The 13,674-nt window shown below is 41.4% G+C and overlaps 1 protein-coding gene across 7 annotated transcripts in view; it reads left to right on the top strand.

Moving 5' to 3' along the window:
* Positions 1-13,674, top strand: part of PHACTR1 (phosphatase and actin regulator 1) — a 305,056-nt gene that overhangs the window by 281,887 nt on the left and 9,495 nt on the right. For all 7 annotated transcript variants that reach the window (XM_035319553.1, XM_035319552.1, XM_035319555.1 and 4 more), the window contains 2 exons: positions 829-884; positions 5,279-5,340. In XM_035319553.1, the coding sequence (XP_035175444.1) occupies positions 829-884; positions 5,279-5,340 (118 nt within the window). The remainder of the gene's footprint in view (positions 1-828; positions 885-5,278; positions 5,341-13,674) is intronic.

The raw sequence follows: 13,674 nt of genomic DNA, 5'->3' as shown, positions 1-13,674 counted from the left end.
CCTTCTAAACAATGTAACTCTGCAAAAACAACATTTCTATTCCCACACTGGCACCATTGACAAAACTCTTATTGACTCGGAGCAGAGCAGGAGCGGACCCAACAGTGTTGACTTCTGAAGTCATCACAGTGGTTTTCTTTGTTTTCCTAATACCCCTTTGTGCTTCTCTCCCTTGCTTTGTATTCTTAATATTCATTGTTTCTGCGCTCAGGGCCTCCATCTGTAATTAGATTGTGTTTGTGGTGACTTTGTTGCACAGGTTGACTCACAAGTCACACAGATCCTTCATTTTAAACTTTAATACAAGTCACGAAAGGAGAAGGGAAGTGAGGGTGTGGAGGAGGAGGGCTGCTCTTGTTCAGCCCTTGGTGCTGCCAAACTGTCCCTTGTTTTTTCTGTGGACTGCCTGCATATTCAAACGCTGTTTGAACAAACTGGGCACAGTCAGGAGGCTTGCAAGAGGGCAGGCAGAGGGTTAGCTGGGTCTTAGCTATAAATACTCGTGCGAGTCAGGAAGCAGGCATGGGAGGAAGGAAATTAAGTGAAGACATCTGTGTAGCTTAGCTCCCAGCAGCTCTGCCTGGGATAGGGGTGGAAGTGCCATGCCTAAATTGACATAATGTAGCTTGTCTTCCATGGGTTGAAACAGAGGGAACTGTGAAAGCAAAACATGGTCTGTGTCACACATGGTCCAAACCTATTGAGTACATAATGGAGCAGTGTCAATGCTTTCTGCTCTGCCTTTCACACTCCAAAATAACTCTTAAAGACAGTGTGCTGAGGAGGATGTGATATGGTCCAAAAACTGATCTTGGGCTTTTTTCTCAGACGACTGAGCCAAAGGCCGACTGCTGAAGAATTGGAGCAGAGGAACATTCTGAAACGTAAGTCCTGATACTACTGACATTTAATCTGAATCCAGCTAGATTGCATTAGTTTAGATATATATTGTGTGTGTGTTTATAAAACGTCAGCTATTCTGTATGTGCATCATGAATAACAATAAAGTGCATCATAAATACAAGAAGTGTGCAAATCTATAGCAACATTTCTACCTGTAGAAGCAATTCATTAAAATCATAGTCAGTAAATTCATATGAATGAACACAGTCCATGGGAATGAAAACAAACACTGGATCTTTTTTGCAAGTCCTGTTCCAAACAGAGAGTCATTCTGAAAAAACTTTTTATGCTGCTGTCACACAGATATGAACATCGTGTTATAAGTTAGTAAAGCCATTAGAGCATGGCTTGATTAATTCTCCTAAAAACATTCACAGTTGTCTAGACTTAGGCAGAATTTTTATTTAATTCAAAAAAGAAACTGATGTTACTTGGGATAATTCCCCTGAAACGTTCCCCTGAAACTCTTCCTTTAAATCAGCCAAAAACTTACTGGTAGACCTTCAAAATATTAAGTGATGGTTTAAAGAGATAGACTAACATTCAAGAGCCTGAGCTAAGTTACTAGATACATTGCCACCAGTTTCAAGAGAAGCAGGATTGACTCTTGCACAAATCTTGTAACCTCATGAATGAATAGGGAAAAAAAAATGACAATTTCTTATTCTCATTGAAGTGTTTGAATGTAAAAAAAAAAAAAAAAACTATCTATCAAGGCGTTGTTTCTTTGGAAATAGAGAACAGAAGAAAAAAGTTCTTTTAAAGTCAGTATATCCATCATTCCAGGGAAATTTAAAAAAATGAATACAGAAAAAAGTATTCCTAACTGGTACCTTAAAATACCATAGTGTCTCCTTAAGTAGGTCCATAATGGGCCTTCTGTTGTTGTTCAAGCAACTGCTACCATCTATTCCTATCTCCCATTCCAGCAGCTGAAGAAATCAGTCTTCAAGAGTGCAGAAACAGGAATTGGTGGCATTATCCAGTTGCGATTGCCTTGAGGTGGGTTGCAGAATAGATGGAAGAGGGGGAACATGCAACATGACTCGACACCAAGTTCAGGCAAGGGGGGACAGAGATCAATTCTCTGGGCAGCTCGTGTTGTCATTCTGGCTCTGGCCACCAGCATGAACCAACACATGTCATGCAGCACCTGGCACTGGTACATGACCAGTAATCACCGCCCTGGCACTGGTGAGAGTGGCTGCCAGGAGCTTGGGGAAAGTGTGGAGTGGGTCTCAGGCAGCTGCTCTGTCTGCAGTGTTTAAACCAGCACCAGCAGAGAGGTAGAATCACCAAAGTTAGGTACATTACAGAGATTCACAAAGGTCACACTGCAAAGTGTTGCAGTCATACAGGTGATCCAAGTTGTCTTGTATTTCAGGGGAATTATCTCCTGAGTCACATCGGTTTCTTTCAGAATTGAATAAAGGCTCCTAAATGACATGGGTGTGCTTGAAAACGTTACCCAGAATCCAGAACTGTATTTTATTTCCTAAATGGAGTTTTTGTAACAGGGTTCCTTCATAAGCACAGATTTGCCCCAAAACTGTCTTGGTAGACAACTTCATAATTACAGCAAAAAGTAATGTGGTATTTCCAAGACATCCCAACTTTTGGTGAAGCACAGCATGACAAGGAACATCTAACACATGATCTTAAAAATACACAAAAATGCTCCACTTCTAAAGAAGTAAATATAAATAGTGTCTGTTCTATACAGAATTGTTTCATGTCTTTCACATAGATTTCTAAGAAAGAAAATTAGGATAAATATCATGGAGCTTAGGGAAAAAGAGACATGGAATGCATTAATGAAGAGTATAAATAATCTGCATAAGCAGGTCAAGCTGTTTACAAAAGCCCAGTTCACAACACACACCCAAAAGAAAAAAAAAAAAAAAAAAAAAAAGGCAAAAAGGCATGCTCCCACGTAGGATTTAAAGCTGAAATTTCCGTGATGTAGTTGTCTTGTTCAGTACCATGATGTTCCTGTGGCATGTGTACCCATATTGCCAGTTCTGATGGGAAGAAACAAGGCAAAATGCAGTTATGCATCGAGTCTTTATATGTGATAAAGATATAAGTGATCACTTCCTAGCTCCATGCTGCTGCGATACTCATGTTGTCTTTACTGTATTACAAGGGCAAGGAGTCCACTATACAAGTACCACTGCTCACTGGTAGAAGCAATGAGGTTGCAGCAGCCACAGCAGAAAAACCAAAAGCAGGGGAAATGGTACCTGAAGGGTCCTTCACTGAAATGTACCCAGTGCACTGTCTCTTATTTACATCAAAAACACAGTGCAGAGAGGTTCAGACCTGCAAGGTTAGCGTGAAAACTGAACAACTCTTTTTGCAGTTAACACCTACAGGCGATATTACTGTACGAGGAAGAATATCTGGATCCTCCAGCACCACTTCTGTGATGAATACAAGTACTTCACTTGTCAACCTGGTACATTCAGGCTTGCATAAACTCCTCACAAAAATGATGGTTAGGTGGTCTCTGATGGTCTCGGGCTGTATTGGGGGACATTTCACACTGGCACAGAAATTAGGCCTGAAAATTGTGCCCCCACACACCCCTAGAGGAACAAAGCATCTCCTGAACACAAAATAAAGCAACAGTTCTGTAGTTTCACAAGATCAGCACAACTTAAGTAATATTAAACAAATAGGACTTTCTGTTTACAGAGAATGTATTTCTAATTCCCAGCTTTTACCTGACTGAGATATTCCTTGAAGGTGGGTGGCTGGGCTGAGAAGTGAGAAGAGAAAGGCATTATATGCCGAGTATAAAAATGAACTGCCTTGACTCAATTTTATACATAACTCCTCAGATGCTTTCAGTTCTGCCCAGATGCCATGTGAACTCCATTTAGCATACTCTCTGCCTAATCTTACAAGGATTTATTAATGGCCTTGTTTCTGTGCATGGGTATTTGTAATGCCACCTCCTCCAATTTTGAGACACAAAATTAAGAACAAAATTGCTGGAAGATAAATTGCTAGAAGATAGTCCAGCCCACTAGGGACAGGAACCATTGAAAGAGAAAAACATATTTAACAGTGTAGGTATTCTAGCTATCATTTTAAAAGCCATTTGTAAGTCCTTGCTGTCTTTGATCTTTTTACTCCACTATCTGTTTCCTTCCTTCAGAAAAAGCTAGCAGTATGTTTGAAAAATTGACATTTAAAGATAACAGCCATATTGTAAGCCATCATACCATTAACACACTCTTTGTCCACTTCAGAGAAGAATTCCCAGTCCTGCTGAAGTCAGTGGGCAATCTGGTGGACCTTGTAAGGAATGCCAACTCTCTTGTCCTGAGCAGCAAGAAACCTGGCTGCTAGCCCTCCTTCTCACCTACTCTGTGACTTTGCCCACATAGTCTCTGAACCTGAATTTAATTTAGTCAAAAGTTGAGCTGGTTAGCTCAAGCCCCATAATACAAAGTGGCCTTGGAGGTCTGTATCTTCCCTGCAGAGAGTTAGTCCTGCCTGAGTGAAAACCAAATCATACAGGGCACAGGCTACCTGTAGATGAGTTCTTTTTTCTTCTCTGCTATGCATGGGCTTGATTTGAGTAACAAGCGATTCTGACATCAATGAAACACTGAAAAAGAATCCTAGTTGACTGAGGACCTGAGTACCTAGAAACCTGTGATTTTATTGACTTTCAATAAAGTTCAGCACAAAGACGTGTATGACAGCCTGTCCCTAAATTGAAGAAGAGGTAGTGTTGTCAGATGTTATGTCCCTCTTGAGTGGTAATGGTTGAGGTTTGCCCTGGTAAAAATTTGTAGCACATGATCTTTTGGCCTAATGTTGAAAGTAGATTCCCCTAGGTTGTGTTTTTACACTCCTATAGGGTGCTGTGAAGGTTCACTAAGGAAGGTAGGATGCTCTCTCCTCATTCTGCTCAGGACATGGGAAGTTGCAGATTTTGTCTGGCATCCCTGCTCTGAGCTTTCTTTCTATTCTCATTCTGTAGAGGAAAAAAAAAATGCATGTGTTCCTTTTCCAGCTGTTGACCTCTCAGAGTCCAGCCATATCATAGCTAAGCCCCATGAGGCCACCAGACCTGTGGGCTAGATAATGGTTTCTGAAGGGCTGACTCATTGTCAGGCCCTTTGACAAAGTGACACATGAAGAGGTGCCAGCATAGGGAAAGGAAGCTTTTGTAGATCTTTTATGATGTGTGTGAAGAAGCATGGTAGCTAAGGGTCAAGGAGGTTCACCAGTCCCAGAGGGACATGCTGTGTATCAGAGAAGTCCTGACACATTAATATGCAGATAGAGAGGCTTATTTGTTGCGTACTGTGGATGTCTGATAGGTCTGCAGCCTGAGATTCTTGTAAATTTTTTACAGCCCGGAATGAGCAAGAGGAGCAGGAGGAAAAACGAGAGATAAAGAGAAGATTAACACGTAAGGTGAGGAGCAGCTTTGATCCTGTTAAGTCATTACCATAACTTTCTCCTTACTGCACAATTATTTAACTTTTTTCTTTTCCGCAGCACCATTTTCAAAAGTAGAGTGTGAAACCAGTCTTAAAAGTAATCTTCAAAAGAAATCACCTCTGTTACAGGGTCTAAATCCACAGACAGTGAAGGGAAATGTTATACAGTCTGTTAACAGTAACATTTTGAAACCTGTGAAAAGAACATCTAATATTTAAAACAGAAGGGTGCATAGAGAAGGTTGCACAACCTAGCATTGGCTTAACCTTGCTATCTGTAAATGTAATGGCTTTGGAAGACATTACAGGGAGAGAACAAAGTTAAAACAATGTAGATTGCATTTGAGAATTCCACCTTAAAAAGCATTGTTAAAAGGGGAATAGACTTTTTTCTAGAAGGGGAGATTGACACTTTTGGCATTTCAACTAAATAGAAACAAACACTTGGAAAATGGTGTATAGTACAGAAAACAATCTTGTATTGGCAGGGAAGGATGAAGTAAACAGCATTGTTTGGTTTTGGTTTTCCTCCCATTTGAAAGTCATTTGCTCTTAAAACTGAAGAACAATAATTTCAGATATACATGTTCAGTTTCTCAGCTGGTACAAATGTCTACAGATGCCCCAATATACATAGCCAACAATCTATCCTATTACTGCAGATAAACTTTATGTCACTACTCACATTTTCCACTTACAGAGCTGGCGAAAGTCCCGTAAAAACTCACAAGCTTGCAGAGCTGCACCAGTCCTTTCCTGTATGCTCTTAGGTGGCTTAGTCTTTTTGGCCTACATGATTGCAAGCTTTTATGCTGTAAAGAATGACAAGGGACAGAACTGTGAATATATATGCAGAGGTTCCATTCAGAGAGCTGGACTGTTTTCTTTCATGATTAAAAATCTCAGAGTTTATTCTCAGCTCATGTAAATCAGCAGAGTTCTGTGTCACCAACTGAGTGATACTGCTTTTGTCTGCAGGAACCAAGAATGTGGCCCAGAGAGCTACAATAATATTTTTAAAACACTTAAACTCCTGACAAGAATGGCAAGGATGTTCTCACATCCTCTCATAGCAATGCCTGAAATAAAAGAACCTAACTGCATTGCAGAGGTTTAGTGGGACTTAATAAGCTCTGCGCAAAGGCTAGAAATGCTGTTTTACCAGTTTCTCATTTTCCCTGTACATTGAAGGGTAAACATGTACAGGAATCCGGTTCAAAGCTTTGTGCCATGAGATGAACAGCTGTAATAGATGAAAAGCAAAGCTACCCATACCTAATCTGCTCGCTTAGAACTGGAAGCTTGCTAGGGCATCCTGCATTATCACCATATAGTTCCCATCCTCTACTCTTTTGTAGGAAAGGTACAAAGTAAATGAATTGTCTGTTGCAGATGGAGGCCACACCTACATGCTAAATAAAAACGCCCAGGCAGCTATGGCATTGCAGAAGTGTATGCTCCCTGATACCTCAGCAGACTTCTGAGTTTTCTTTCCTTTGTCTTGTTTGTGCTTTTAAGTAGGAACAAGTCAGTCCAAGTCCCCGGCAGTCTGCTCTTCAGTGATCATAGTGACATTCCAGCTCACACTCCTTTTAGCCTTTTTTTGGCTTTGTACCAGAAAAAGGTATTTTCTTTACCCTCCAGCATGTTTGTGAATGTGCACCATGACTTAGCATTGTTCAATTTTGCTTACTTTTTAAACTGTTGTAAATAGTTCTAGTGACACATTGTAGTTTTAATGGAAGAAACACAGGCCTGATCTAAAACCAATTTTGTTCTCACCTGCCAAATGTACTGTTATAGAAGATCAGCAATCTCTAGAGGAAATAAGTGAATAAAGTGTGTAAGTGAATAGATAACAACTAGAAATGCCAAGTACCTAGCGAATCCTGCAAAGTTGTTGTTATTCCCCCAGTTCTGTCTTTCATGACTATGTCCCAAATGTGTTATTGTGTCTACAACAGAGTGGCAGGCTCCTTCTGTTGATTTGTACTGGTCTTATTACCAAAGGATTTTAAACCTCCGATCAGGCAGAAATTTAATTGAGCACGTCAATTGTTTTGCCCAGCAGACCTCTCTGCTTGCACTGAGTTTTTATGCATGCACACGCCCATGGGGTGAATTCAACATAAGGAAAGTATGCCACATTGCCTTCTTGTAACCATTTATGGTTGGCAACAAGAAGGGAGGGGGTTCTGCAGAAGCCACTGAAAAGACTTTTGACCTTGCACTATAGATATTGCTACTGTCCCCAGTTTTCAATAGCATCATTCTAAGGGTGCATCCCACTTCCTCATCCATTAAAAAGCCATTCTTAAAATTCCTTCAGCAATCACATTTTGTTACAGTATGATGATGATAAGTTGTAACTCGACATACTGTAATAACTAAGATTACCTTACCAGATCTAGATGTCATATTAAAGTCAGCAATAAATACCAAGTTGAATTCATCATCTGGACAGGAAATTTCTTTAAAAAATTAAAGAAGTCAGGTGACCTTCAGCAAGCTGTCCATTTAAGCACTGTTCATCCTCTTAGACTCATCTTACTCTGAATATACTGAGGAAAGAGAATAGCTGCCATTCAAACAGCAAAAACGAGGCAAATGTTGCTTGGTACAGTTTCTCAGTAACTTGTTGCCCTCCTACCACAGGAGGGAGAGATGAAACGTATTTGCCTGCCATGTGAGTGCCTATGGATGGGTTCTGCACATCCTCACACCCCGTGCTCCCTCCCTTGGAGCCCACTGGCAGCTTTGGGCACATGGACTTGTATCATTTGAGGGGACAGATGAGAATAGGAGATTTCTATGAGCACTGGTCTCGGCCACCCCACAAGCCCATTACAGGAGTGTGAATGTTCAGATATCCTCCAGGAGAAGTGTTGTATCCAATTCCCTTTCACAGGGATAGCTGGGTCCCCAGTAAATACAACTAAGAATTTATCCTCTCTTAAGTATGGTGATTTTGGCCCAGCGTCAAGGCAGTTAGCATGAGCTTGAACTCCACCTGAGGACTTCCATTACATTCAGAGAGTCGTCACCTGGGTTAACAGAACATTGTAACATGACATCTGTAACAGAATATCTGTAACAAACACATGCAAACAGGAATAAAACTATTTCTGTTTTCTCTTCTCTCAGACAGTATCATGTTCTTTGTTCCCCAGAGCTGTTTACTGCTTCCTATCCCCCACTGTCAATAGCTGAGCTTTCACTGAGGTCTAGCTCCAAAACTAAAAATCTCATAGCAGTAGTAGCAAGGAAAGTGATGAGGTGTGGCTGTTTCTTAAAACCCATGCAATAGCCTGAAATCTTTGCTCCCATTAAATTCCTGTTCCAGTACAACATAAACTCTCTATTCACTGGAGAGCAAGCTGGAGTGTCCCTGCGAAATGTCTTGATGTTCAGTCTTTTCTTTAATTGACCTCCACTGGCTTGCATCAACACAGAGTGTTTGAATTAATGAACTCTTGAGAGATTTGTGACTAGTCAGAGGGAGGTGAGAGGAAGGAGGGAAAAGGCCAGAAAACACTAAAGGTTAGCTGCTAATTTGGATAAACAACAAAAGAGGTAAAAAAGAGGGAAAAGAGCTTCAGGGCATTTTCATATATCCTGCTCTTATGTCTCATCACAAAAGGTGGGGAGCAAAGGGGAGAGAGGGTTGTGTGCACTGACAGTTAGGTTCTGTAATTTTTCACTTTGGTTTCTTCCATGAAGAATAACCATAATATTTCAGTGAGGTAACAAAGTGGGCAACAATGAAGTGATAAGGCAACAAACATTATTGTGGCTGAAGTAGAGCAAACTTACCACTTCACATTCAACTACACCACAAGACCAAAATGGCAAAACATCTCCCTCCACTTTACCTGGTGATAGTGCTCTAGTTTGCTTCATTTCCCATGCTGAGAACAAAGGATTTTGTGATAAAATTTCCCTTGCAAATTAGCTTACTGTCAAAGACTGTAATGTGCCCATTTTTATCTCCAGTGATCCAAAATATAGAGGAAAGCTTCATCTCCCATTAAAACAGTTTACATCCCCATTCACGCTAAAATAATGCACTGACTCACAATAACATTGTCTTTCTCCTTCAACTCACAAAGCTTCACAAATAGATAAATAGAAATGTATATGCCCAGGTGGCACACCCAGAAAAAGTGAATCACCCATCTGACATTAACAGAAGTTGAAAAAAAACTCTTTGTCATACTTCAAAAACATACCAGTCTTTCTGCCGTATTTTTATAGTGAAACCCTTATCATGGCTACCAGTCCTTTAAGAAAACTTCTGCCTTCAAATACCTCCCAAGTTACCCTTGAAAATTTTTCAAATTCCACAGTGTCTCTAACACGTGGGAGAATTTATAGGGAGCCAAGGGGTCAACTCAGTAAGCGAAATCCCGTTGGAGCACCACCTCCTTGTGTAGGCAGTTGCATCATGTCCTTGGATATGTCATTTTCCTGTAACTTTCAAATGTTTCTTATTCTCTCTGTCAGAAGAAGAGCTCATTTTCAGGTGTAGTCCATGAAGGATTGTGCAGCATTAAGTAATTTTGACCCAAGAGACCATAACTCACAGGTCATAAAAATAAGCTTCAAGGTGAAATCTCAGGTGAGCTGTACCCTTATTATGAACTGACATTGAATGGATGCTTGCACTTAAGAGAGTCTGTTCTGCAAAGCTGTCTGCCTAGCTATGACTGCTGTTAAGATCTACGGGTGTTCCATGTAGTCCAGACATACTGACAGACCACAGTGCTTAGCAGCTCAAGAGAAGTCTGTGCAATGGCATGAAGAGGAGGCAGGGCAGTTTCTAGCAGTAAAAATAATGTAGCTTTTATTATTAGCTTAAAAAAAAAAAAAAAAAAAAAAAGTGTCTGTCTTCTTATTTCCATTGACCATATTATAGTCATAGCTTCGGCTTATAGTATTGAGTATTGTGTGTGGATGTGGATGTTTATGTATGTAAATATATGTAGATTTATGGCTATGTATTAGCTATGTGGCGTAACCTGTGGATTTAAGGACTATTTTTTTACAGCAAGAACACTAGCATAGGATTCAGTGCATCATATTTCTGCTCGTAGCTGTGCCATGGGCCTCCCAGGTCATCTTGAGCTGGTTGCTCTGTCTCTGTGGCGTAATGACCACATGAACACCAGGGTAAGTTTAGGGATGAATAACTTCAACAACTTTTTTGAGGACAGGCTCCCTTCTTATACCATTAGCTCTACAAGTGGTACTTTCCCACTATTCATTGGTTAACAACTTTGCCCAGCAACAGCAAACATGTAGCAACTTCCATGTCTTAAGGGTTGGAGAACAAGCAGTTTGAGACAGCAAGGCCTCTCCTGAATCACCCTTCCTTGTTCCTTCTAACTTGTTTACAGTCCTCATGGCTTCATCATCAGGAGTCTGATGTTATCACCAACCACGGGGCTTGTCAACCCCCATGGTGATACTCCCACATCTCCTCCTTTATTATTAACAAAGAAAACATGATTAACACAAATTAAGATATAGAGAAAAACTATCTTTAACAAACTTCGTAACCACATCCCTGGAAGAGGCAGGCACTGAGTGCTGCCCAGCTGAGGGACGCTGGATGCCCCTTCAGCTCCTGGATATCCTGTTTGTGGGTCCTCTATGTGCCAGTGGGACCTCCCCATACCTCTTTTTTTTTTTAAGCTGGAATCCAAACCACAGAGGAGAGTGCTGTGATCATGTTAAGGCAGATGATGAGACGGACGGACGGACCCATTGTGCTAACACCCATCTAGGACTGGCTCCTGCTGAAACACAACCATACCCTCAGCTCCAAGTTATTAGAGAGTAGGGCCCTTCCCATTGATTGGTGCTTTAATTTTTTACCATGAGTTGTGCCCTTTCTTTAACCGAGTTTAAGGTATTATGATCAAAATGTTTGTGAACTGGAGGACCTCCCTCTGTCCATCGATTTAAAAAATTAAGAACATAGCATGCTTTAGCTATCGTTTCCTGAGGGATCATACCCATACTCCCCCTTATTTGTTTTTGAAGTATAACTTTTAGGGTACCATGCCACATTCAATAATTGCTTGACCTGTGGGATAGTGGGGTATACCCATCAGGTGTTGAATGCCCCAATGTTGAAAAAAAGTGGGTTGCATGGGCCACATATCCTGGCCCATATCTGTTTTAATCGTTTTAGGGATTCCTAATGTCACAAAAGCTGACAGAAGATGTTTACACACATAATTTGCCTTTTCTCCTGCATGGACAGATGCAAAAATACAGGCAGAAAAGGTATCAATTGAAACATAAACATAGTGAAGTTTTCTGAATTCTGGCAAATGTGTAACAAACAATCCTTTAAGTCTGTTACTATTAATGTCCATGACTGGGGAAGCATCACTGGTGATGGCAATCCTGGTTGAAGTGCTCCCATATCTTCCATGACTTCATTAATTTTTCTCAGATCATATATCAGTCTCCACTTTCCATTCCTTTTCTTGATTACAAACACCGGGAAGTTCCAGGGGCTAGTCATGGGAACAACATGTCTCAAGTTAAGCAACTCGGCCTTCAGGCCCTATGTAACCTATTCCTCCCAGATCGAAGGAAAACAGATCCAGCTCCTTTTCAGGGCCTATAGGGCCTGGATCAAAAAGAAGATCCAGGTCACCAGGCAGCGTAACAGCAAAGGCCTGCGCTGGTAGTAGGAGCATGTATGCCGATGGCGTAGCAGGCAGATTGGCAGATGAGCCCGCAGCTCCCTCACTACCTGGCAAACCACATGTTTCTGAGTGTGGTCTCACATGGCTTGTTAAAGCCTCAGAGATTTCTTGCCAGGTGCCAAGTAATCCCGCTGCAACCTCGTTGTTTTTAGAAGCAGAGTCCCAAAGCTTGACCCCAATTTGGTCCCATGTTTCAGGATCGCAAACAGTCTGATTCGTAATAGAGGGTATAAGCAGGAAGATTCCCAGGACATTCTTTGTTTCTAAGAACATATGATTCCCCATGACGCGCAGCTGCTTACCTTAGGCCAGTGAGAGGCAGTTGTGTGCGCGGGTCCGCTTCTCTCAGCTTCAGCTTCCTTTCAGCATGGAATCCACTTCTTTCAGCTTGCTGAGTTTGGCCAAACCTGTCTTCTTGAGGTGATCAGCGTCCCTGTTCCTGTCCTGGTCCCTGTTCGGTTAACCGGTCCCTATTAATTAATTTTTTGTTTTTGTCCCTGTTCTTTAGCTTGTTCCTGTTCTTCAGGTCCCCGTTCTTCATGTCCCTGTTCTTCAGGTCCTTGTTTGGGCACCATTTGTGGCATAATGATCACACAAACACCAGGGTATCTTTAGGGATGAATAACTTCAACAACTTTTTTGAGGACAGGCTCCCTTCTTATACCATTAGCTCTACAAGTGGTACTTTCCCACTATTCATTGGTTAACAACTTTGCCCAGCAACAGCAAACATGTAGCAACTTCCACATCTTAAGGGTTGGAGAACAAGCAGTTTGAGACAGCAAGGCCTCTCCTGAATCACCCTTCCTTGTTCCTTCTAACTTGTTTACAGTCCTCATGGCTTCATCATCAGAAGTCTGATGTTATCACCAACCATGGGGCTTGTCGACACCCCTGGCAATACTCCCACATCTCTGAGCTTCACTTGCCCCAGTAGCTCAGTGGGAACAGAGATGGAAATCACCACTGTAATAGGGTGTACAAGTACTTGAAATTACACTGGTTGCATGTTTCTGAAGCAAAGTCAAAGCTAAAAATAATATCTAGTAGTCATATGACTTCAGAGGAAGAGAATAATCAGCTTTTAGTCTGCATTGCATTCAGGTATCACCTAAGAATGAAAAATGCACAATAACACTGAAATTTCATAGTGTGCTTATGCACTTGACATTTTTTCATGTATAACTTTGTGCACCATTCTTCCCACACAGTGAAGGGAGGCAGTGAACTTCAGTGCTGTGAAACGTGGGTGATGCACCTAACTTGGTTTTGTGCATTTGTGAACACAAGAACTTACCTCAGGTTTGTCTCATTTTATCATCTGGTGCTCGACATTTACCATTATTTCTGTGATTTTAACCCAGACACAGAGCACCACAGAAGCAAAAGTACCACTGCCTCAGTGGCTCTTGGTGCTCTTGCATGCTTGATGCCACCTAGACATTGGCTTGGCATGGCATGTTGTAGTGTATCAGCAGTCATCTGCCTTCGCCTGTGGAAAAACGTGCTCATCACTAAGATGAGCACAAACACAAGAGTCAGCTAGTGTCAAGAGTTGACAGAAGCTGTGAAATAGAGCCAGTCAT

This window comes from Oxyura jamaicensis, chromosome 2 (genome assembly GCF_011077185.1).
Source record: "Oxyura jamaicensis isolate SHBP4307 breed ruddy duck chromosome 2, BPBGC_Ojam_1.0, whole genome shotgun sequence".
NCBI lineage: Eukaryota > Metazoa > Chordata > Aves > Anseriformes > Anatidae > Oxyura > Oxyura jamaicensis.
This window is presented reverse-complemented; position numbering and strand designations above follow the sequence as displayed.